Here is a 22,928-nt window from a genome sequence, read left to right as displayed (position 1 = left end):
AGTTAATTAAGTATTTTGTTGATCATGACTAAAAAAATGAATAGGGAGTTCGTTAAATAAATAATAGGTAAAGAAGGTTCCAGATGGTATAAGACTCTTAACAACTAGTTCTGCTACTTACTGTGTAATACTGAACAAAGTACTTAACTCTGAACTTCAGCCTTCTCATCAACCAAAAATAAGAATAATAACTATTAAGTAGAGGAGTGAGATTTATATAAAATAACATAAAGTGAAAGCTTGGGATCTGACACACATTTGTTTAGTACACAGTATCCTTCTTTCCAGTCAATTTTCCATGTTCCTAAATGTGCTGTCATTTATAGCATATACTCAATACATTTATATTGAATGAATAAATGAATAGAGTGGTGAGGTCTTAAATTTAAGAATTTGATGGTAGGATTTTAAAAGGACTTACATTATGTTCTTTGATCTCATTCATATGTGGAATCTAAAGAACAAAATAAACTGATGAACAAAATAGATCAGAGACATAGAAACATGGAACAGACTGTTGAATCTGAGAGGGAAGGTTGGGGGTGGGTGGGTAGGAAGAGATTAACCAAAGAATTTATGTGCATATATGCATAACCCATGGACACAGACAATAGTGTGGTGAAGGCCTGGGTGAGAAGTGAGTGCAGGCTAGAAGGGGCCAATGGGGGGAAAAGAGGGCATCTGTAATATTTTCAATAATAAAGACAAATTTAAAATGACCTATTTTTTAAAATGGAATAGTCATTTCATGCTCATAAAGATAATGGTCAATGGGAAAAATTATAGCATTTAGAAAGGTAGAAACAGGTTTGATTGATGATACAGCTGTTGACAAAGGTGATCATTTTCTTACCGATGATACAACTGTCTTCACTGGCATTAATTACTCCATGAAATGCCAGGAATTGGCATCTGCACAGAAGACGGTTGTTTTCTCACCTGGCACCTGTGGGAAATAATAAAATACTAAATTATAAGTTGTTCTCTCTCACCACAGTGATGTGAAATAAAAAGAAGTTATACTTGCTTGTATTTTCCCAGTGATGTTAGAGTTAAACTTTCGGAGGAAACATATATTCCAAACTTTAGTAGGTATGGAAGTAGAAAAATATGATTTACATCTTAGAGATTTACGTAGCAGCATATGTATGATTTTTGAAGCCAAATAAAATCTGTTTTTTAGCAGCACACACATCATTCGTCATACAAATGTACTTTCTAGATGCTGGTCTGAATGTTAATCTAGCCCTGGTGGGCTGCTGAATTTTCCAGCATAAGGGCAACTGAATTAGTTACTTCATTATAATTCTTAATCAAGTCAACAGTTCAGATTCTAAACAAGACGCTGAGTTGAAATTTACCTCCCAGTCCTCTGAAATACTACGTAGGAGAATTTTAGTATTCTGAACTAAAAGAAGCTCTACAACTTACAGTCTATTCTAGGAAAGACTAGATTACCAAAATAAGTTTCAAGTGTAATTTTAAAATGAAATTAGCAATTGGGTTGAAAACTCCAGCCTGTTCATTTGGTGAAAGAAATTATGACAGAAAGATTTTCTTTATCCTTGAAAATACATCAGTGTTAGGCTGACTGTTAAATTGAACCATTTTAAAAAGCATATTAGTCTTGGTGCTTTCTTACATTTATCAACGTTTACTTCTTTCAAAAGCTAAAACTGATAATTTTATAGCATATTTTATTGTTGGACAAGTTCCTTGGTGGGGGATGTGATTAAGTTAATCTTCATTTTAGTAGTCTTACACAATTTAAAATGGTATAGAAACAATGGTAAAACCCACATGTTCTCATTCTCCACATTATCAACTACAAAGAGAATAGAGATTATTTTGTGTATTTAAACATATTTATGTGATCTGTGCTCACTGAAAGCATGTATCCATAAAAAGACAAACACATGGTTTTGATGCCTAGCACAATTTGGAAATTCTTTTTAAGAACTTATGTAATTCTATGTTATAGAATAGAGTTGATTCTTCATCCAGGAATCACCATGACTTCAGTTAGGATGTATTTCTGCCTTCCTTTGGTCTTAGCATTGGAGGGCAGGTCCCTGAGAATTTTGGTGGCAAAATCATTTCTACTCTCATTTAGATAAAATTGCCTATAAACATTTTTGCAGTTGTTCATTAACAAAGAAACCTTTATCTAAATATAGATTGACATGTTGCCAACTTGAGTTCTTCTCAAGTATTTTTAATTTTTGGACACCATCTTGTGGGGAAGCATGGGACTTGGTTGGAAAGTTTATAAGGAGGATTCTCTGAAAGGTCAGGGACCTCTGGGGGACCTTGCTGAAGGCAGCAGCCCCTACCTTGATTTTTCTGAACAATCCTGACCCCCGGGGTGTTTTACTAGAATCTTTATGTTTAGACTTCAAAATGTCCTTGTTTGAAAGACACTATAGATGCAAGTGCTTTCTCGGGGATACTTTCCCTGCTGATTGCATCTAGAGGTCAATTTTAGTTCAAGCTATTATTACAGTAAAAAGCTAATGAGACAGGCAATCAAGGCCTTTTTGGCTCCTTATGCCAACTAGCCCCTTAGCTTCTCTTTCACAGAAACATGTGTCAGTAATCATTCATCCCTCATTCAGGGTCTGCTGGTCCGCCTTGGCACCATCTCACATATAATTATGATTTTACAGATTTCCATTTTCAGTTATAATTTTCAAACAAAACTTAATACAGAATTACTGTTATCAAATAACTCTAAATAGTATATTTTATAACTTATGGTCAAATTAATCACACATTGGTTTTTATGCTGTATTATGCATATTTACTTAAAAATAAAGACTATAAAAAGTAGCTTTAACATAAAATTTTATGTTTTCTCAATTACACAATGCTTGGTTTTATAATACCTTAGCTTATATTGCTAGCTTTATAATTTACTGAGCAGAATTGTGAAAAGACTAGAGGCCTGGTGCATGAATTTGTGCATGGGTGGGATTCCTTGCCTGGCCAGTTATCGAGGCCTATTGGGGGGCCAGCCAGCCAGGGAGAGGGACACCAGGAGGTTGGCCAGTCAAGGGGAGGGGGCCGCAAGAAGTTGGCTGTGGGAGCACACTGACCAGCAGGGGGCTGTTCCTATGTTGATTGTTTGCCCCTGGTGGTCAGTGTGTGTCCTAGTGACTGGTCAACTGGTCATTTCAGTCATTCCGGTCATTTGGTCATAATGGTCACTTAGGCATATATATATATATAGATGCAGATATATATATATATATATATATATATATATATATATATATATAGATATATAGATATATATATAGATATAGATATAGATATAGATATAGATATATAGATAGATATATATAGATATTTGTATAATCCCAACTATCCAGTTGTGTATATGAGGAGCTTGGAAGTTGCAACTCTGTCCTATCAAGTAAAAATCTGCACAGACTGAAAAATCAGTAATTCTCCTGAGATCCACAAGAGAGGTATGAACATAGGATGCACAGGGCACACCGTTTCCCTCAGGACTAGAGAGACCTACAGGTGAACACAGGGAGTAACACTTTATCGGAACAGAGACTCAAGAGCAGAAACCACTATGGGAACCAGCGCCAGAGGAAGAAAACCTGACCTGTCACTGATGATGAGACTCAGTGTGGACAAGTTTGAGAGTTAAAATTTGAGAGGACCTACTTATAGGGACATCCCCATGGTATTGAATGTATCTCCACACATTCAACCAGGTTCCATAGTAAATATTGGAAAACATTTCCACATGCTTCTGACAGAGCATTCTGTTTTCCCTCACAAGGCCTGCCCTCAAGAGAAGCTGGTAACAAAACTGACTGGGAATTATCAGAGCCTAACTGACCTGGTGGGAGAGAAATACCCAATGCTATCCCCCTCTAGCCATCTTGTCCCTCCTAGAAAAAATCTCAGAAACACTTATGCTGTTTACAGTTCAGAGGCACCGGCCCATTAAAGACTGGGACTTAATCATAAAACTGTGGAATATTTTCCACCTCTCCATATTATAAGGGCCTATTTACAGTGGTTCCTTATACTCAGAATGTCATGTGTGGCTATCCAGAAAAAAGTTATGAGGCATACTGAAAGGAAAAATAAATTTTGAAGAGACAGAGCAAACATCAGAATCAGACGTGGAAGGGATGAGGAATTTAAAACAACTATGATCAATCTTCTAAGGCCTCTAGTGGATAAAATAGACAGCATGCAGGAACAGATGGGCAACATAAGTAATGAGATGGCCATCCTAAGAAAGAATCAAACAGAAATGCTGTGATCAAAAGCACTGGAACGAAAATGAAGAATGCCCTTGATGGGCTTATTCGTAACCTGAACACAACTAGGAAATATATCTGAGTTAGAGGATATAAAGATAGAAATCTCCCAAACTGAAAAACAAAAACACTGAGAAAAACAACAGAACACAACCATATCCAAGTACTATAGGACAAACAAATGAATAATGAGAATATCAAGAAGAAAGAGAAAAGGAATAGAAGAATTTGAAACAGTAACAACTGAGCATTTCCCCAAATCAATGTCTGGCAAAAAACCACAGATTCAGGAAGCTCAGAGAACATGAAGCAGGAAAATGCTTCCCCCAACCCCTAAGAAAAACAAAAACCAACACACACAAAACACACACACACACACACACACACACACACACACACACACACACACACACCACAATTAGGCACATCATTTTTAAACTAAAGGAAAGTCAAAGATAAAGTAAAATCCCGAAAATAGTCATTGGGAAAAAGCACCTTACCTATAGAGGAACAAAAGTAAGAATTACAGTGGAACCTTGGTTCTAAAACTTAGTTTTTCCAGAAGGCTGTTCGAGAAGCAATTTGTTCGAAAACTGAATCCATTTTTCCCATTGGAAATTATGTAAATTGAATGATTCAATTTTAATCTTTTTATATACAATACAGTCTAAAGTACTATAAATACACATTAAAAACAAAAGGACATGAAATGTAAATGAAAATGTAATAAAAAGAAATGAAATGTCCATAAAAAACGAAAATTTTTATACACATTTACTTGAATGAATTAAGTTTAAAAGCCGAGGTTCCACCGTATTTCTTTTTTTAAACTCTATCCTTCTCACAACTTTCATCTTCACTTTTCTGCTATCAATAACCTTTTTAGGGCCTATGGTGACTTACTGTACATATTTAATAATTATAAGCAGCAAAAAAAAAAAACAAACACAAAAATATTCCTACCACAAGGTTTAGTGGTAAACTTATTTATACTCACACATTCTCTCCTTTGTCTCCTGAGACACATGACTGTTCAGACAAGTATCAGCATGAAAGGATTGTCTGGTCTAGAACTGAAGTTTTGTTTGACAACTGAGTTATTTTCCATGAACAACTTGTCAATAACCAAATTGCACGAGATCAGAGACATTGAGAACTTAAGCTTGACTGTGTATCTGACTTCCCAGACACCATGGAAGCAAGACAAGAGTAGAATGAAGTATTTAAAGGGCTGAAGGGAAAACAAATCCAAAAAAACCCCACCAACACAGAATTCATATCCAGATAAATCATCCTTCAAAAGTGAGGAGAAATGAAGACCTTTTTTTTTAAATTTTCTTGTTGAGAGTACTACAGATGTCCCCCATTTTAGCCTTTGCCCCCTCCACCTGTCTCCTGTTTCATCCCAGGCCTTCACCACATTACTGTCTGTGTCTATGGGCTGTGCATACATGCCTATAAATTATTTGGTTAATCTCTTCCCAGTCCCTCTTCCCTTCCCTCTGAAATCTGTATCCATGCCTCTGGACCTCTTTTATTCATCAGTTTATTTTGTTCATTAGATTCCACATAGAAGTGAGACCACGTGATATTTGTCTTTCTTTAACTGGCTTATTTTGCTTAGCATAATAATCTCCAGGTCCATCCTTGCTGTCTCAAAGGGGTAAGAGACCCATCTTTTTTGTAGCTGCATAGTATACCTTTGTGTAAATGTTCCACTTATCTACTGATGGACACTTGGGCTGTTTCAAATTTCTTAGCTACTTTAAATAATGCTGCAATGAATATAGGGGTGCACATGTACTTTCTGACTGGTGTTTCAAGAAGTGAGGGAATATTTTGCCACTAGACCTACTTTGCAAGAAATGTTAAAAGATGTTTTTTTAGAGAGAAGCAAAATGATATAGATCAGAAAATGATACATATCAGACCTACATAAAGGATGGTGAGGAATGAAGACTAAGTGAAGATGAAATAAAAACTTTAATCTTTTTCTTTTTTAAAATTTTACATTCATTATTAAAAGTATTGTAGATGTCTCCCTTTTTCCCATTGACTCCCTCCCAATTAATCTACCAGTCAACACTGTTTAAAATGAAATAACAGCCGAAACTGGTTTGGCTCAGTGGATAGAGCGTCGGCCTGTGGACTGAAGGGTCCCAGGTTCGATTCCGGTCAAGGGCATGTACCTGGGTTGCGGGCACATCCCCAGTGGGAGATGTGCAGGAGGCAGCTGATCGATGTTTCTCTCTCATCGATGTTTCTAACTCTCTATCTCTCTTCCTCTCTGTAAAAAATCAATAAAATATATTAAAAAAATAAATAAAATGAAATAACAACAATGTATTCAATTGTGCATTCTTATATATAACATATTTATATACATTGTTATATATATATATAGTCATGTATGCTTATATACAAGTGAAATGAATGATGGCAATGGTATAAGAGATAGAAGGGAGGAATTAAGATTATATTGTTATTATAAGGTACTCACACTATCCAAGAAGGAATATAATGTTCTTTTAAAGTGGGTTTGGATTATTTGTAAAGGTAATGTAACAGTCTAGGGAAATCAGTAAAAGAATTTTTAAAAAAGTATAACTAACATGTCAAGAGAGGAGACAAAATGCAATTATATAAAATATTTAATTAAAACTGAAAAAGGCAGAAAAACTATAGAAGACAAAAATAGGAATAAAGAATGTGGGCAACAAGTAGGAAATAGTAACAGATATGGTAGATATTAATCCAGTTCTCTCAATGATCATTTTGAATATCAGTGGTCTAAATGCAACAATTAAAAAAAAAAAGAAATTTTTAGAGTAGATCAAAAAACAAGACCCCACTATATGTTGTCTACAAGAAATCTATTTTAAATATAAAAACAGGTATAGATTAAAAGTAACTATGTAGAAGAATATTGGCTGTCCCCAGAAAATGTATGTACAAACTTTGAATAATATAATGGCAGTGTTTATTAATATACATTTCATCTTCAAAATAAAGCTACCACTTGTTAAAGTGTATATACATTTTGGGGGGAACACCTGTATACACCATGCTTACACTAAACAAAGAAAGCAGGAGTAGTCATATTAATTTCAGACAGAGCTGACATCAAAGAAGGAAAGTTACCAAAGGTAAATAAGGGAATTACATAACAATAGAGGGTCAATTCTCCAAGAAAACATGACAGTCTATAATGTGCAAGTGCCTAACAACAGAATGTCAAGCCATGTGTGACAAAAACTAATAGACTTGCAAAGCGAATTGATGAACACACTATCAGAGTTGGGGATTTCCATACCACTCTATCAAAGTACATAGATCCCTCAGGCAGAAATTCAATAAGGATTGAACTATATCCTGGAAATGGAAGAAAAAACTTAAGCAATGTTAGTAACAAAATATTTTAAAATACTAGATAGATAGTTGGTATTTAATACAACTTAACATTTAATTTCTGCAACTTACTATAATAAATTAATTCAAATTATTTCACTTTTTACCTTACTTTTCTGTTTTACAATTTTCTCATCTCTAAAATGAGGCTATATTTACAAACTAATTGCAATGATTAATAACTTTTACTTTAGGCAGCATTTTCCAAGCCAAACTGTACTGCAGAATAAATAAACTTCCTAAATTCTCTATCAAGCCCTGAGGAGCAAAGATGAAGGACAGAGGAAATAAATTACATTGACCAAATAGGTACTTGGAGGAGAAACTGTGTATAATGCTAAAATATTTTCTCATTGATTTTGAGACTGGGGACCAGATTTGTGGAGAAATAAACTTATGCAAACCATAGGAATAGCTGTGGATAGCAAACTAAAATATTCTGTTTGAACGTTGCTAAGTTTTGGCTATTACAGTGACATGGCAAGATCACTGTGATTTGGGATTGCATGTCTCTAAGTCAGCTAATTTCCTATTTCTTTCTACCATAATTGGGGAAATGTTTTCCAGGTCCCTCCCGTGGGCGCTGTGATTTTGAATTTGATCTCTGTTCCTGGGAGCAGGAGCAGGATGATGACTCTGACTGGAATCTGAACGCTAGCAGCATCCCTGCGGCAGGCACAGAGCCAGCTGCGGACCACACCTTGCGAAATTCGTCTGGTCATTACATCTTCATAAAGAGCTTGTTCCCTCAGCAGCCCATGAGAGCAGCCAGAATTTCAAGCCCTGTCATAAGTCGAAGAAGCAAAGACTGCAAGGTACGGTAAAGACGGAAATATTACGGTCAACTTCTGATAGATTCAACAAGGAAAATGAAATGGTTAGGACAAGACGAAAAATGTGCTTCAATTTATTCCACTTGGGATATGTGAGGAAGAAAGATGGTGAAGTAAGGATGAGATGGAAGGATACTTGGAACTGTAGGAAGAATTTATTCTGTGGGTATAATCCATAAATATTGGAATTTTGGAAACCATTGGGAAATTTCATGATTATTATCCATGGATAATTCAAAAGGAGTAAAATGCCAGTTGTTTTCACTCAGGAAGTTTAGTACTTATTGGTGTTATGAGAATTTTTCCATCAGAAAAAAATTAAACAAATATATATATATATATATATATATATACACATATATATATATTCACACTCCAAGGATTAATATTAGAGATAGCTGGAGGTACAATAAAATGTTTGAAGATGTCTTCATGAAAAAAGAGACTGAACTTGACTCCCCCAAACAAAAAAGAAAAGTAGAATAATTTATATATGTAGGAAGAAAAATATGGTTTTTGCCATGATCCTGTGGAAATTTGAAGAAAAAATTTATAGAGTATTAAAAGTATAAATAAGGTTGTGTAGCTCTTAGGGCCAAACAGCTTCATATAATGACTATGTATTTTCAGGATCTTTCACTTTCCTTTATTTATTTTTTGCTTGATGATTTCTATTCCACAAAAATATCCAGTCAGCTATAGTAGGAACTGAACTTGGCTTTATATATAATATAAATTAAGCCCTCAGGGATGACTTCACAGGAATCTTGCTTTTGAGAGATTGATATATAAATCATTGTGTCTTTATTTATATTTACAATGAAAAGTTCAGTCTTCATAAGATCTGAACATATGATTCTGACTGGTGTTTCCCCAAAGTTTGAGCACTAAAAGAAAAGCCGATTACATCCACAAAGTCACTAATTGATCAGAGAATCAGGCTGGGAAACAGGGGCATGATTTAATTCTTTATTGTCTTCAAATTGTACTATTCTCATGTACCTTTCTCCACATTAGTGAGAGCCCTAACCCTGGGAAAGAGACATTAAATCATTGCTGACAGGCTCCCAATTGCACCTGCTCCTGTTACAGATGCGTGTTCTGCTTCATGCTGACTAACCTTCACATCCCACCACTGTCACTGTCTTAAAGCATGTTAAACCTTCAGTTTGTCTTGGGGGAGTTTCTGTCTGAGCTTAAGGTGATTCATACGTAAACTCTCAGAGAGCGATCTCATCTCTTTTATATCTTCAGGCACATCAGATAGGAGTTGTGCCACTCTGGTTTCAGAGATTTTTCTGCAAGAAAGTGAAATGTTCAGATCAGAGTTTTAGAAAAATAACTCAGATGTCCAGAATGAATGTAATATATCATTCCGAATTATATTTAACTTTAATTAGCCTAGCAGTAAAACCTGACTTTTAATCAATTCTATTTTGTTTGCTTTTGTTATCTTCCAAATTACTTGAAACTTTCTCAAAAATAAAGCCCAAACACACCAGTCTTTTTTTTTTAAATATATTTTATTGATTTTTTTACAGAGAGGAAGGGAGAGAGATAGAGAGTTAGAAACATCGATGAGAGAGAAACATCGATCAGCTGCCTCCTGCACATCTCCCACTGGGGATGTGCCCGCAACCCAGGTACATGCCCTTGACCGGAATCGAACCCGGGACCTTTCAGTCCGCAGGCCGACGCTCTATCCACTGAGCCAAACCGGTTTCGGCACACACCAGTCTTTATATAGTTTGAGTATCTCTAAATCTGTGTGTATATATACATATGAAAATTATAAATAAGTTCTAGTCTTAGAAAACCAATTAAAAATTAAACATGAAATACATATAAAATTCCAGTTGACTTCTAAGCTTTTCTACTTAGACACTTTCTCTAAAAATGTTCAAAAGATTTTTTTTCTTTTCACACTGTAATAACCAAGGATTTCATCCATCTCTGCTTTCCCTGGTCCCAGAACTGTAGTCCCTACTGTTTTAAACATCTGTGTGAGAATAATGAAGTGTGCCTAGAAGAAATGTCAAAAATTAATGATGAATGGCTTACTTTATGAATATTTATAATATAGATTGAATACAGAGAAGTAAGGAAAGGTCAAGCTGGAAGTGATTGGGTCTCTCATGTAAAAAATATATATGTATTAGATAAGCAGAATGACCTCCCAAATTTTCACAGAAATCCTGTCTATCGCTTAACCTTGTGGAATACCTTCAAGCAGACCAACTCAAATTGGAGGTTTTTCTTCCTTTTGAGAAATGGGTGGTGGTGATGGAGATTGATGAGGAAAGAGATCAAACCTCTGAGTGACTACAATTTTCAGTGAAAATGCCTCTTTAGAATTCAGTACTTAGCAGACTTTTATTCACTCAGGTTGCCTGTGATAAGGTTCTGTTGTCATCAGGTGTTCTCCGTAGAAATGGAGCTGTTTCAATGTTTTTTTGCATGATAACCTACTGGCCTCATTCAGAAAATGGTCTCAAGAAGGTAGAGAAGCATTTACGTGCTGTAACACATACACTTCATGCTTCTTGTACAAATGAGAAAACAGACCGCGTCTGTGACTAGAAAGGATCCAGAGAGACATGTGCTGTGTCCATCAGATTGTTTCTCTCATGCCTGTTGGTGCTGCCCAAGAGGCTGCCTGGGCCCCTTTTGTTTCTTACTCTAAGGAGTTATGCCACCCTGGTTTCACCAGTCCTCCCTAGACAAGGCACAGGGGTCATAGGTCTCACATTTTCCAACATTAATTGCTTAACAATGAGAAGAAATGTGTTTGGATTGGAGCATAATATCCGAAAGTTTCATCAGCTGGGCAATTTGAGTAGAGTCATTTACGTGGCTTACATATTCTTCATGCTCTTTGAAGTATGCATTGCATATATTGTTTGATCACATTCTTTACCCTTTAAACACGTCCATTTTTCTCTCTCTAGAGTATGCTATTGTTTCAATAGTGTCTTTTTGTGTGTGAAGATCAAGCCCCATTACAGTTTTCCCTCATTCATAAAATGACAAGGAAAAAAGCTTAAAAACCCTCTGAATTATTATTGTTCCTAACCTGTACTATTCTTTCAGATTTTTTTGAGTCTCCCTTTCTAAGTTAACAATCACTAAAAAGCTAGTCAAATTTATCTTTGAAATGTTAAAGTGTTTATTCATTTTTACTCAGGGAAAAACTCCCAAACTGCTCTTCTAAAGCATGTTTCTAGCATTTTGAGTAAAATGTGGATAATTGCTGTCGTGGTGGTTTTGCTATATATAGTGGAGCCTCAAGGAGCCTGTAGAACTGAAAATGTGTTTCAAGTACAAGAATGTGGTAGGATAAGCAATAGAGGATTCTGCTTTTTGGGGAAAATGATTTAAGTTTCATGAGACTGAAAATGATTGTGTTCCGTCCCTTCTATTTCTTAATCATGAAAAGTCCTTTTGTATAACACATCACTTTTTAATCATATTTTATTCCTTTGATGGTGATGTTAAGAGTTTACCAATGAATCCTGCATTTAGAAATCACAGAAAGAAAGTAAACTCTGCTCATTTTTTTAAACTAAATTTCTATTTGATCCTTATTGTACTATCTTCCATATGTGGCAACATACGATTTTAGGCTGGCCTCACTTTACTCAGTGTTAGAGTATTCACAGAACAACAGGACATGTAGATTTAGTTTTCTTTCTGGAATTAATGACAAAGAGGGCAATATAATATCATTGAAAATAAAATGGAATTAATTGTACTAATTACATATAACTTTCTTACTCTTGGTTACAGATAATTTTTCATTATCACATGTATGGAAATGGCATTGGGTCACTCACCTTGATCCAGGTATCAGTCTCAAACAAAACAAAGCTCCTACTTAATCTCACTGTAGAACAAGGCAACTACTGGCAGCGAAAGGAACTAATATTGTCTGGCGAGGAGGACTTCCAACTCCAATTTGAAGGAAGAGTAGGGAAAGGACACCGCGGTGACATTGCACTGGATGACATTGTGCTTACGAAGAGTTGTCTGCTCTCCCATCAGCCCATGAAAGAACAACTAGCGGTTCCTCTTCCAACAGGTACACTTCAACTTGTGTTTGTTTGGTGGTTTTACAGGGTAGAAACTGGGGAGGAAAAAGGAAATAAAAAGCAATGACATACACAAGTAGTTATCTACTGCTTCCATAATGAAAAAAATCCTTTGTATTCTAAAAATGCAGATACCTTTCAAGCCTCCTCTTATAAAATTATCTTCCTATTTTTCTCTAAGCTTCAGTATATTTATCAGTTCCTGAGTTCTCTATTTAGTCAGCATCTTCTTAGACCAATAAAATAAGACTCCTCTGCTTGCAGTCTGATACAGAATTTAAGATTTAAAAAATATCAGTTCACTCAATAAAATATATGAACATCGAGGGCAGAGCTATTCAATTTTAGTTAGACATTTTTGTGGTTATGCTGTTTACTTTATTCGTTTTAGACCAACAGCTCTAATTTGAGTGTATGAGTTTACATACTTAAATAGTTTAGATAATGAATATGCCCATCTACTCTTTTAACCTAAAATATATTTTGGTAATTTGTCCAAGGAATTATATTAAAATTTTGAGTTGGTAGATATTTAATATAAAACATAGAGTGACAGTGTTGTAAGAAGTGGAAATAGCAAGAATGTATATAATATACTAGAGGTATGAGATGAAAATAAATGCAATAGTATTGTTAAAATGACAAAGGAGCAAAGTTTGTCAGTTGATAAATATCACATATTAATATTTAAAGCAAGGGTTTAGCATCAAAAACAAAAGTGCCCTTTCTTTGGTAGCTAAATTATTTCTCTTATAACTAATGAAAACAAAAGTGCTTTAAAAAGTGTTTGCTTTTGCTTTTAAGATGTGGATGGAATAAGAAATATTGCTATTTCTACCTTTACTTACCCATTCATTTCAAAGGAAGTATTTTAAATTGGTTGAGAAAGTTCCTAGGTAAATGTTCTGCAGTTGCTAACTAGTCCAACAGGCTCTTTGCCTACCATGTTTTTAGCACTATATGGAGTAACATAGAGGAGATCAGACAAACATTTCAAGATTATGTTGAAAATTAAGTATAAGAACGTAATGCAAAAGCATTTCAGAAACCTCAGACTAATCTACTTCCTTGAGGAAACTTTGCTTTTTATTCCAATCTGTGGGGTTGTTTGGATGATAGGTAGTATACTACCTTTTGTACAGGTCTGGTCTTCTTAATAGTAATTTTTAACATAATAAAAATACTCTCATAGCATCTAAGTAGTGAGAAAGTCAGGTTTTATGTTAAATCACCTAAAACTTTAATGAGCAACTACTAAGTGGGGTGCAAGAGGAATAACTCAATCTTGTTGGAAATATTAAATTCTTAAATCAGGGAAATCTTGAATAAAGTTATTTTTTAAAAATTTCCAAAAGGAAAATTAAAAAGTATTTACAAAGTAGTGCAAACTATATATTAATTATCAAATTAAGGGCACATATTAATAATACTAGAGTTATTTGTATATTCTTATGATATTTGAGGTATTATTTTAAAATTTTTGATGAATGGGAAATAAAAGCATCTCTGTTCATAACTAAATGCCTGGCCGGCGTGGCTCAGTGATTGAGTGTCGATCTATGAACCAGGAGGTCACAGTTCAATTCCCAGTCAGGGCACATGCCTAGGTTACTGGCTTGATCCCCTGTAGGGTACATGCAGAAGGCAGCCTCTCAATGATTCTCTCTGATCATTGATGTTTCTATGTCTCTCTCCCTCTCCCTTCCTCTCTGACATCAATAAAATAATGAACAAAACAGGATTCAGAGACATGGAAACATGGAGCATACTGTCAAACCTTAGAGGGAAGGCAGGGGAAGGTGGGTGGGGGTAAGAGGTCAACCAAAGGACTTGTATTCATGCATATAAGCATAACCAGTGGACACAGACAGTAGGAGGGGTGAGGGAATGTGCTTGGGAGCAGGAGCGGGTGGAGCGAGGTCAATGGGGGGAAAAGAAGACATATATAATACTTTCAACAATAAATAATTTATATATATGTATATATATATAACATATATATAAAACATATATATATATATATATATATATATATATATATATATATATATATATATATATATATATATATATATATAAAACACACACACACATATATATTAACTCAATGGTAAGGGGGATTAAGAAAATACCTTAGATAACTCTAATATAAGATAGAATAATTAAGTGCCAAGAGAAGTATACAAACCATTACAAGGATGTAGAGAAGATGAAGAAAGCCTCTAGTTGAGAACATCTAATCTGAGACTTCTTTACAGGATGCCTAGAAATTTGGAACTAACCACACTTAGAGCTCCTTCATTTTCCAAGGACAGAGAGGCCAACTGTGAGCACTGTGGACCAGATAATAAATGTGGAAGGGAGAGCACTGTGGACAAGTACAGGGTGTGAGACAGAGCAGAGATGGTTTAATGCAGACCATGGAGGTGAACCATGTGGGGTGATTTGGCTGAAGCAGGTACTTCATGGCTGAGTATCTGAGATAAAACAGTACAAAAGAAACCCGGAGCTAAGGTGAATATTAGTTTGTTTTAACAAACCATTTTATAAAACAAACAAGAAAGGAAGGGGAGCCCTAGCAGGCTTGGCTCAGTGGATAGAGCGTTGGTCGGCGGACTGAAAGGTCCCGGGTTCGATTGTGATCAAGGTCACATGCCCTCTCCATTCCACTCTGAAATCAAGAAAAATATATTTTTTAAAAAAGGAAGGAAAAAAAGAAAGGGGGGAGGGACAGAGGAAGAACGAGAGAATAGAAGGAAGGAAGAAAGGAAAGAAAAGAAGGAAGAAAAACATAAAGGCCCAAAGAGCTGATACAGTGGTTATTAATCTAAGCTATGGTAATTGGTAGGATGGCTATAGTAGAAAGGGGCCTTTGCCCCCCCCCCCCCCCAAAAAAAAAAATCACCACATGTCTTTATGCTATTTGGAAAATTCTGAAAATTGAAATGAAATAATTTAATGTTTTCAAAACGATCTCAGCTGTGCTGCCTACATTCAAATGCAGCAGATGAAAAATAAAAATAAACATGTATAGAGTTTACATTCTTATAAACAGTTTGAGATACCTTTAAGTTGCCTCCAAAAACCAACATTATTTGCCTTTCTCTTGGTAAAAGTGAGAAGCTTAACTTTGTTGAGACTTGAAATGTGAACTATTTCAAAATAACAATGATTTCATTTTATATATCTATCTATATCTATATCTATATCTATCTATCTATCTATCTATCTATCTATCTATCTATCTATCTATCCTGTACAAATAAAATGCCTAACTGCTTTCTGTGATGTTCATGAAAGTTGGTTCAGAGTTCACTGATATTATGGAGGTCTAACATAAGTATAATGAGAGTCACACATGTAAGCCATATATGTATTTTATATTTTCTAGTTGTTATGTTGAAAAATGTAAAATTAATTTTAATATATTTTATTAACTAAACACACTAATACTATTATTCAACATAAAAGCAATATAAAATATGAATAAGATATTTTCCATTCCTGTTTTCATAAACCTTTAAGTACAGTGTACATCATATTTTTCCGTGTATGAGATGCCCTCCCCCCCACTTTTCCAACCCCAAATTAAGAAATCAATATTTTAAACATTTTGCTGGTTTTCCTCTTAAGGCCTTCTTCCTTTTTGGCTTCTCAAGGAGTTGTTCTTCCTGTTTGCTCCACGGTCTGATCATACACTCAGTGGGAGGAGTTCCAAATTTTCTCTCTATAGCTCTATTTTCATGCTCTTTTGCATAGCTGATTGCATTCAGTTTGAATTTTGCAGAGTAAGACAATCGCTTACCCGTATTTATCTTTTTATTTTTAACATCTTTATGGGCTCAGAATGCTCCAGTCCCTGTTGCATCTGTGTATTCTCCACCTCCACTTCTAATTACAACATCAACTGATGTCAGTTGATGAGTCTCATGATTGGAGGGAGCCTGTTTGACAAGATATGGGCAGCTATGCACCTGTGCGGCTCCCTCCTCGGCTGACTTCCCAGTAGCAGATGTCTCTTGATTTTCAGTCTAACGATTTTAGAAAAAAAAAATAGCATATTATACATAGAAAAATACGGTATTTTACCTACCAGCACATTCAGATTGGATTAGCCATATTTCAGTTGTTCAGTAGCCAGTCATGGCTAATGGCCACCCACTGGACAGCACAGGAGATGAAGTGAATGTTAGGGCACTTTCAGGTCTGTCCCCAACAATGGGGTTCAATTTTTTCAGGGTAAATTTTGTGAATTCCTAAGAATTGCAGTTGTATTCTTATTTAAATAGAAGCACAGAAATGTACCCAGGGCCAAATGTGAAAGCACAAGTGTCATGTTCTAGTGGACTAGATACTTGTCTCAGACTCCCTTCTTACTAACTACGCACTGCACAACTCTGAGACGCAGTTTCCTCATCTATAGAGCAAATAGATCATCACTTGTTCCTTAGGTTCTTGGGTTCTTATGAATAAAAAAAGGTAATTGCCTATGTAATTTGTCTAGTTTCATGGCTGGTATAATGTAAGCATTTATTCAATAAAATCATCTCATTTTATATTATGCTATATTTTGAAGCACCTTTATCGTTTTTCCTTAGGCAGTGTAGCCATTTGAAAGTAAGTTTCCATTATTCGCATTTTTATTAAAACTCCTCCCACTGAGTGTTTATTAATGTTTTTCTACCATTTGTTTTGAAAAAATTATTTTTCTTGCAGAGATCACAAGCATATAATTATTTTATATTACATTATAATCATTCAATTTTATCATTTTGATAATGTCTCTATTTTTAAGAAATCATGAATAATATGTATGTGTGTATCTTTGAAATATTTAATAAATATTAATTTCTTATTACTGCAAAAACACTTAACTTGGAACTTTCACAGTTTGGAGAAGGATAATTAGCTTATGTTCACATTTATTAAAGTTTTGAAAGTCACTCCAGTTCATGCAGACTTTTCACCTATATTCAGGTGTGCAGGCTAAGCTAACATCTCCGTTAAGGATAGCTTAAAATGAAAAGACAAGAGGAGACAAAACATATATTTATGAAGATGCAATTGAACTTAATCTGAAATCAGTGATTCTGATGAGCCAAATAAGACCCAGGGCTTTATTAGAAAATTAGTTATATTATTAATTTCCCAGAGTTATATTTAAGAGTTTATTTATTTATTTATTCAATTAATTTTAGGAAAGAAACTTCAATGTTTTTCCACTATTAAGTATATTGGGTAATATGAACATTAGTAAGAGTGAAAAAATACATTCATAAAAAGTGCCTCTTTTTAAAACTTTATTTTAATTTATTGGAATGACATTGGTTAATAAAATTATATAGGTTTCAGGTGAACAATTCTATAATACATCCTCTGTAACATTGTGTTGTCTGTTCAGCACCCCAAGTTAAGTTTCCTTTAATCATCATTTATCTCCCCTTTTTCCTCTCCTACTTCCCCCCACCTCCCTTTCCCTCTAGTAATGACCATACTGTTGTCCGTATGTAGGAGGGTTTTGTTTATTTTTCATTTTTGCTTAATTCCTTCACCTTTTTCACACATCCCTCTAACCCCTCTACCTCTAAAAGCTTATTTTGTTGGCAATTCTATTAAGTACCAAGTGATGATGGATAAAAATTATTGTTTAAAAATTTCAATATGAAAATTCAACCAAGATTCCTCTCTAAATGTTCATATGCAAATTCAGCCGCTATCAGATTCTCTATTTTATTGGCAGATATTTTTAAAAATCTCTTAGTATAATGAGGTCAGGGAAACAGTCCTGTGTATGTGTGTGTTTGTGTGTGTATGTTGTATTTTGAGTCCCCACAGTTATTTTTAAATATGAGTTATGCAGGAAGAATAGTTGGGGATATAACATGGTAATCAACTTTTGCTTTAAAAATATATGTAAGGCAAAGAGGGCTGAGTGGATTAGCTCCTTCTAAGGTCACTCATTTCCCTGAAATATTTGGCAATAGTTTAAAAGGCTGCTACCTACTGATGAAAATGCCAGCATAGCAAATCAGTCAGAGTCCTGAGTTAGGGAAATCAGGCTGATTGCACTTGGCTCTGTAATTTAGTGATGCCTGTACACAAAGTTTGGTGCAAAGTGCATGTGTTTGAGGTTTAAAGACATTAACTTGGATCTCTGCACTGTATACTACCTATGAAATCAGTCACCTGATCTACTTAGCCTCCTTAATTCTTACCTTTCTTATCTGTAAAAACGGGATTATTGTAATTTACTTCTAAATGATTTGAAAACATAATTGAGATATATAATATGTTTTTAAAAATACTTGGCAGATAGTTGGTTTTCAATTGTTTTCTTTTTTCTGCCACTCCTATTGGAGGGATTATAAAATTAAACTACAAGTTGAAATTTGTTAAAAGCATATTATCTACTTGCTGGTTTTCCTTTGTAACATTTCATTCATTGTACAAAGAGAGAGTTTAGACCCTAAGTGCCCCTATTTCTCTTCAAAGGAATTGATCTCACAAAACCCCAAAATATCTAATTAGTAAACTTGCTGACTTTGTTTTATATGTATATAAAAGCCTAAGTGACCATTCAACCGTTCGACTGTTCAATCATTTGATTGTTCGACCATTCAACCATTCAACCAGTAGCTATAACATGCACTGACCACCAGGGGGCAAATGATCTGACTGGTAGGTTAGCTTGCTACTGGGGTGTGGCTGATTGGGACTGGGGGACATGGGCCAGACATTCCCTGGATCCTTCCCACCTTGATGGCCTGCACACTCTTGAAATTCGGGACCCTTTGGGGGATGCCCTCAGGCCAGGCTGAGGGACCCCACTGGTGCACAAATTTGTGCACTGGGCCTCTAGTATTACTTATAACGAACAAGAAATAGTACTAAAATTCATAAAAGTTGATGACTTGGTTGGGTATGGTAGGGGTGGGGAGAGGAAATAAGTTAATTTTTATATATAGACATACTCCTCATAATGTTTTCCAAGTAGAACACCTCTTGGTTTTAATACTCAAATTCAGAAAATGCATATATCTCTTCTTTGTTTTTTGGGGAGTTAGGGCTAATATTTATATTAAAAAATATATTTATGTCACCTTAAAATCAGTAGAGTACTGTTTAAACAATATATTATAAGGGGAAAATTCTCAAGTTTATTGCAAATACAGCTGGTATACAAAAAAGGTTTTGAAAATTTCATGCAGTGGCAATACAGAGGCTGCTGATCATGGGCATTGCTATGGTTAAGAGAAGAATCACAGCAACAAACATGCTGTGAGCCATTATTTTATTGTGCATTTGTCCTGAGTATGTTTCTCCTGTGTCTTCTATATTTAGCCATAATTTTGTTTAATGTTAACGAAAGCCCCTAGAAATTGAAAAAATTGTGGAGAAGAAAGGCATGTAAAAAAGTGATTAGAATGTAAGAGAAAATAAACGGATGCAACATTTTGACCAAGGATTACTGGCTTTGAAGAAAAGGCAGATTTAAAAATAAAATAGTTGAAGAGCCCTTAGACCAGCGATTCTCAACCTGTGGGTCGCGACCCCTTTGGGGGTTGGATGACCCTTTCACAGGGGTTGCCTAAGACCATCGGAAAACACATATATAATTACATATTGTTTTTGTGATTAATCACTATGGTTTAATTATGTTCAATTTGTAACAATGAAAATACATCCTGCATATCAGATATTTACATTTTGATTCATAACAGTAGCAAAATTACAGTTATGAAGTAGCAACGAAGATAATTTTATGGTTGGGGGTCACCACAACATGAGGAACTGTATTAAAGGGTCACGGCATTAGGGAGGTTGAGAACCACTGCCTTAGACTATGTCATCCAGGGATTCACTACTGAGTTTGTTTATGTAAACACTAGAGGTCTGGTGCATGGATTCGTGCACTGGTGGGGTACCTGGGCCTGGCCTACAGAGATCAGACCAAAACCCGCTCTCCAACATCTCTGCGAGGGGTCCTGGATCTTTGATTATTCTCTTCCTGCCCTCCCTGACCTTCCCTCTGAGATTCATCAGTCTGTTCCACATGTCCATGCCTGTGCATTGGACATCTGCCACCTGGTGGTCAGTGTGTGTCATAGCTACCGGTCGAATGGTTGAACGGTCGAATGGTCACTTAGGCTTTTATATATATACTAGAGGCCCGGTGCACAAAAATTTGTGCACTCGGGTGGGTTCCTCAGCCCGGCCTGTGCCCTCTCGCAATCTGGGGCCCCTTGGGGGCCCCTTCCCCTGGCTGCTGGCACCAGTTTTCCTCTGGCACCTGGAACCCAGGCCTTCGCTCTTCGCCGGGAGGGGCCCGCGCAGTGGGCGAGGGGCTTAGCTCTTTTAAAAATACTTCTGAATGTTTGGTAAATAACCCTGTAGGAATCTACTTTCTGAAGCATGTTGGTTGTTAAGGGCTGATTTGGGTAAGCAACAAAATGTATGTTAAAATACTAATCCCCAGAACCTCAGAATGTACCTGTATATAGAGATAAGACCTTAAAAAGGGGATTACATTAAATTGAGGCAGTTCCAGTGGGACCCTTAACCCATCTCACTGAAGTCCTTATAAGAAGAGGAATGTTGGGATCCTGCCTCAGCAGGTCCAGGGGTTCCCAAAGGTGTGGACGGAGTCGGCGAAGAAGGAATGACACAGAAGCAGCGTTCAGGTGATCCTCATAGCCAGGTTCTCTTTTTATTGTCCTGTTACATCTATATTTATACTATTTGATCCTATAAGCATGCCTCTATAAGCTTTTTTTTGCCGAGGAGAGCGTGGGGTCCATTTATTGGGGGGTCAGTCAAAGGGGGAGCTGGCTAGGGTGGGGTAGGGCAGCTACTTGTCTGGCCCCTGAGAAACCCAACTTGAGTCCAGAGCCTCCACCGCTTTGAAGCCAAAGTCTTCCTCCACCTTTATCTGCACAGGGGCCAGCTCCAGAGTCAGCGGCACTCCTACCCAGCCCCCTTCCGGTGGCACTCACCGCCTCTTCCAACCACTGGGCCCCTCGCCAGGGGCCGGGCTGCTGGCTTCTGTGGGCGCTGGTGTCCTCCTGGGCGGGGACAGCCCCTCTTTCTCTGGAGGCTCGTTCTCAGTGTTGCCTGGGGTGGTGGCGTCTGTGCCCTGGCTGCCCTCGTCCTCCAGTAAGATGGTGAACTGGCTGGCCCGGTAGTTGTGGCTGTAGGAGTCCAGCACCCTCATGAGGAACCTCCGCTCCTGCTGGAGTCTCCGTGTTATCCTCTATATCTGATGGAGCCTGTTCAGGACCCACTCCTTCGCCTGCTCGATCTCCCTGCAGCGCCGATCCAGCGCCTGGTACTTCCTGTGATTGAGTTCCCCTTGGCACCATGGCCGCTGGCCTCAGGCTGCCTCCTCCTCTTCGTCTCGCTCCTGGAGGCTGGAGCTGCCCAGACCCCCAGGCACGAACTCCACTTCGGTCTCAAGCTCGCTCTCCAGGATGTGACCACCTTCAGCGGAGGCAGCGCCAGCTCCGAGCAGGGAGGTGCTGAGAACTCCTCAAAGCCCACGGCTGCCATGGACCCCTCTCTCTGCTCCAGCTCCATTTCTCCCTGACTTCGGGCCAGAACTTCCAGCCTTGCAAGCCTCTAGTTTAAAGTGGCTTGCAAAACTACAGCCCATCAGATTTCACAGCCAGGCACCCAGGCTCCGCTGCTAAGCCTTCTGGGAGTTGTAGTTCTCTATTTCCGGCTTGCCTCCCTCGCCCCACCCCCACCCCAGTCCCAACTGAAAGGCCCTGCTGGCTGGTCTAACCCTGTGGCCAGGCATCTGAGTCACCTCAGGTCTTTATTTCTGTCCCGACACCAGCCATCTGACCATGGAGACTCTCCTCTTGGGAGGCCCCTGGGTCTCCTCAGCCCAGGCACCGGATCACATGCCCCAGCAGCGATGCAGCCCTGGCGCCTGGGTCTTCTTCTGGGTCTCCTGCTGGGGCCTGGCTGCCTCAAACCCTGGGGTCCAGATGGTGTCCCCAGGCAGCTATGCAGCCTGGCCTCTGGCCCCACCTCTGGGTGTTCTCCCATCACTGGTGATCAGTGATCTGAGAAGCCAGGCAGGACAGGGAAGAGGCAGACATCCACCTCTCCCCTGCCCCACCCAGCTTCTCCGATTACTGGCCCAGGGCCGGCAAAGGTGGCCAGGTTCTCCTATCACAGAAGCTGGCAAAGGCGGCCTGGCTTCTCCGAGCAAAGGCAGCTCGGTTTTCTGGCTCTTGGCTGCCACCTGGGTTTCCGATTGCAGTCAGCAGCAGGTGGCTTCTTCCCTCCTTCCCCTTTCGCCTCCCAGC

The 22,928-nt window shown here is 37.4% G+C and overlaps 1 protein-coding gene across 1 annotated transcript in view; it reads left to right on the top strand.

The window, feature by feature from the left end:
- MALRD1 (MAM and LDL receptor class A domain containing 1) overlaps positions 1-22,928 on the top strand; it is a 628,376-nt gene that overhangs the window by 250,232 nt on the left and 355,216 nt on the right. The window contains exons 24-25 of the mRNA XM_036345532.1: positions 8,262-8,509; positions 12,314-12,605. Coding sequence (XP_036201425.1) covers positions 8,262-8,509; positions 12,314-12,605 — 540 coding nt within the window. The remainder of the gene's footprint in view (positions 1-8,261; positions 8,510-12,313; positions 12,606-22,928) is intronic.

This window comes from Myotis myotis, unplaced genomic scaffold (assembly GCF_014108235.1).
Source record: "Myotis myotis isolate mMyoMyo1 unplaced genomic scaffold, mMyoMyo1.p scaffold_m19_p_1, whole genome shotgun sequence".
NCBI lineage: Eukaryota > Metazoa > Chordata > Mammalia > Chiroptera > Vespertilionidae > Myotis > Myotis myotis.
Note: the sequence above shows the minus strand (reverse complement) of the source record. Positions and strands in the feature narration are given on the sequence as shown.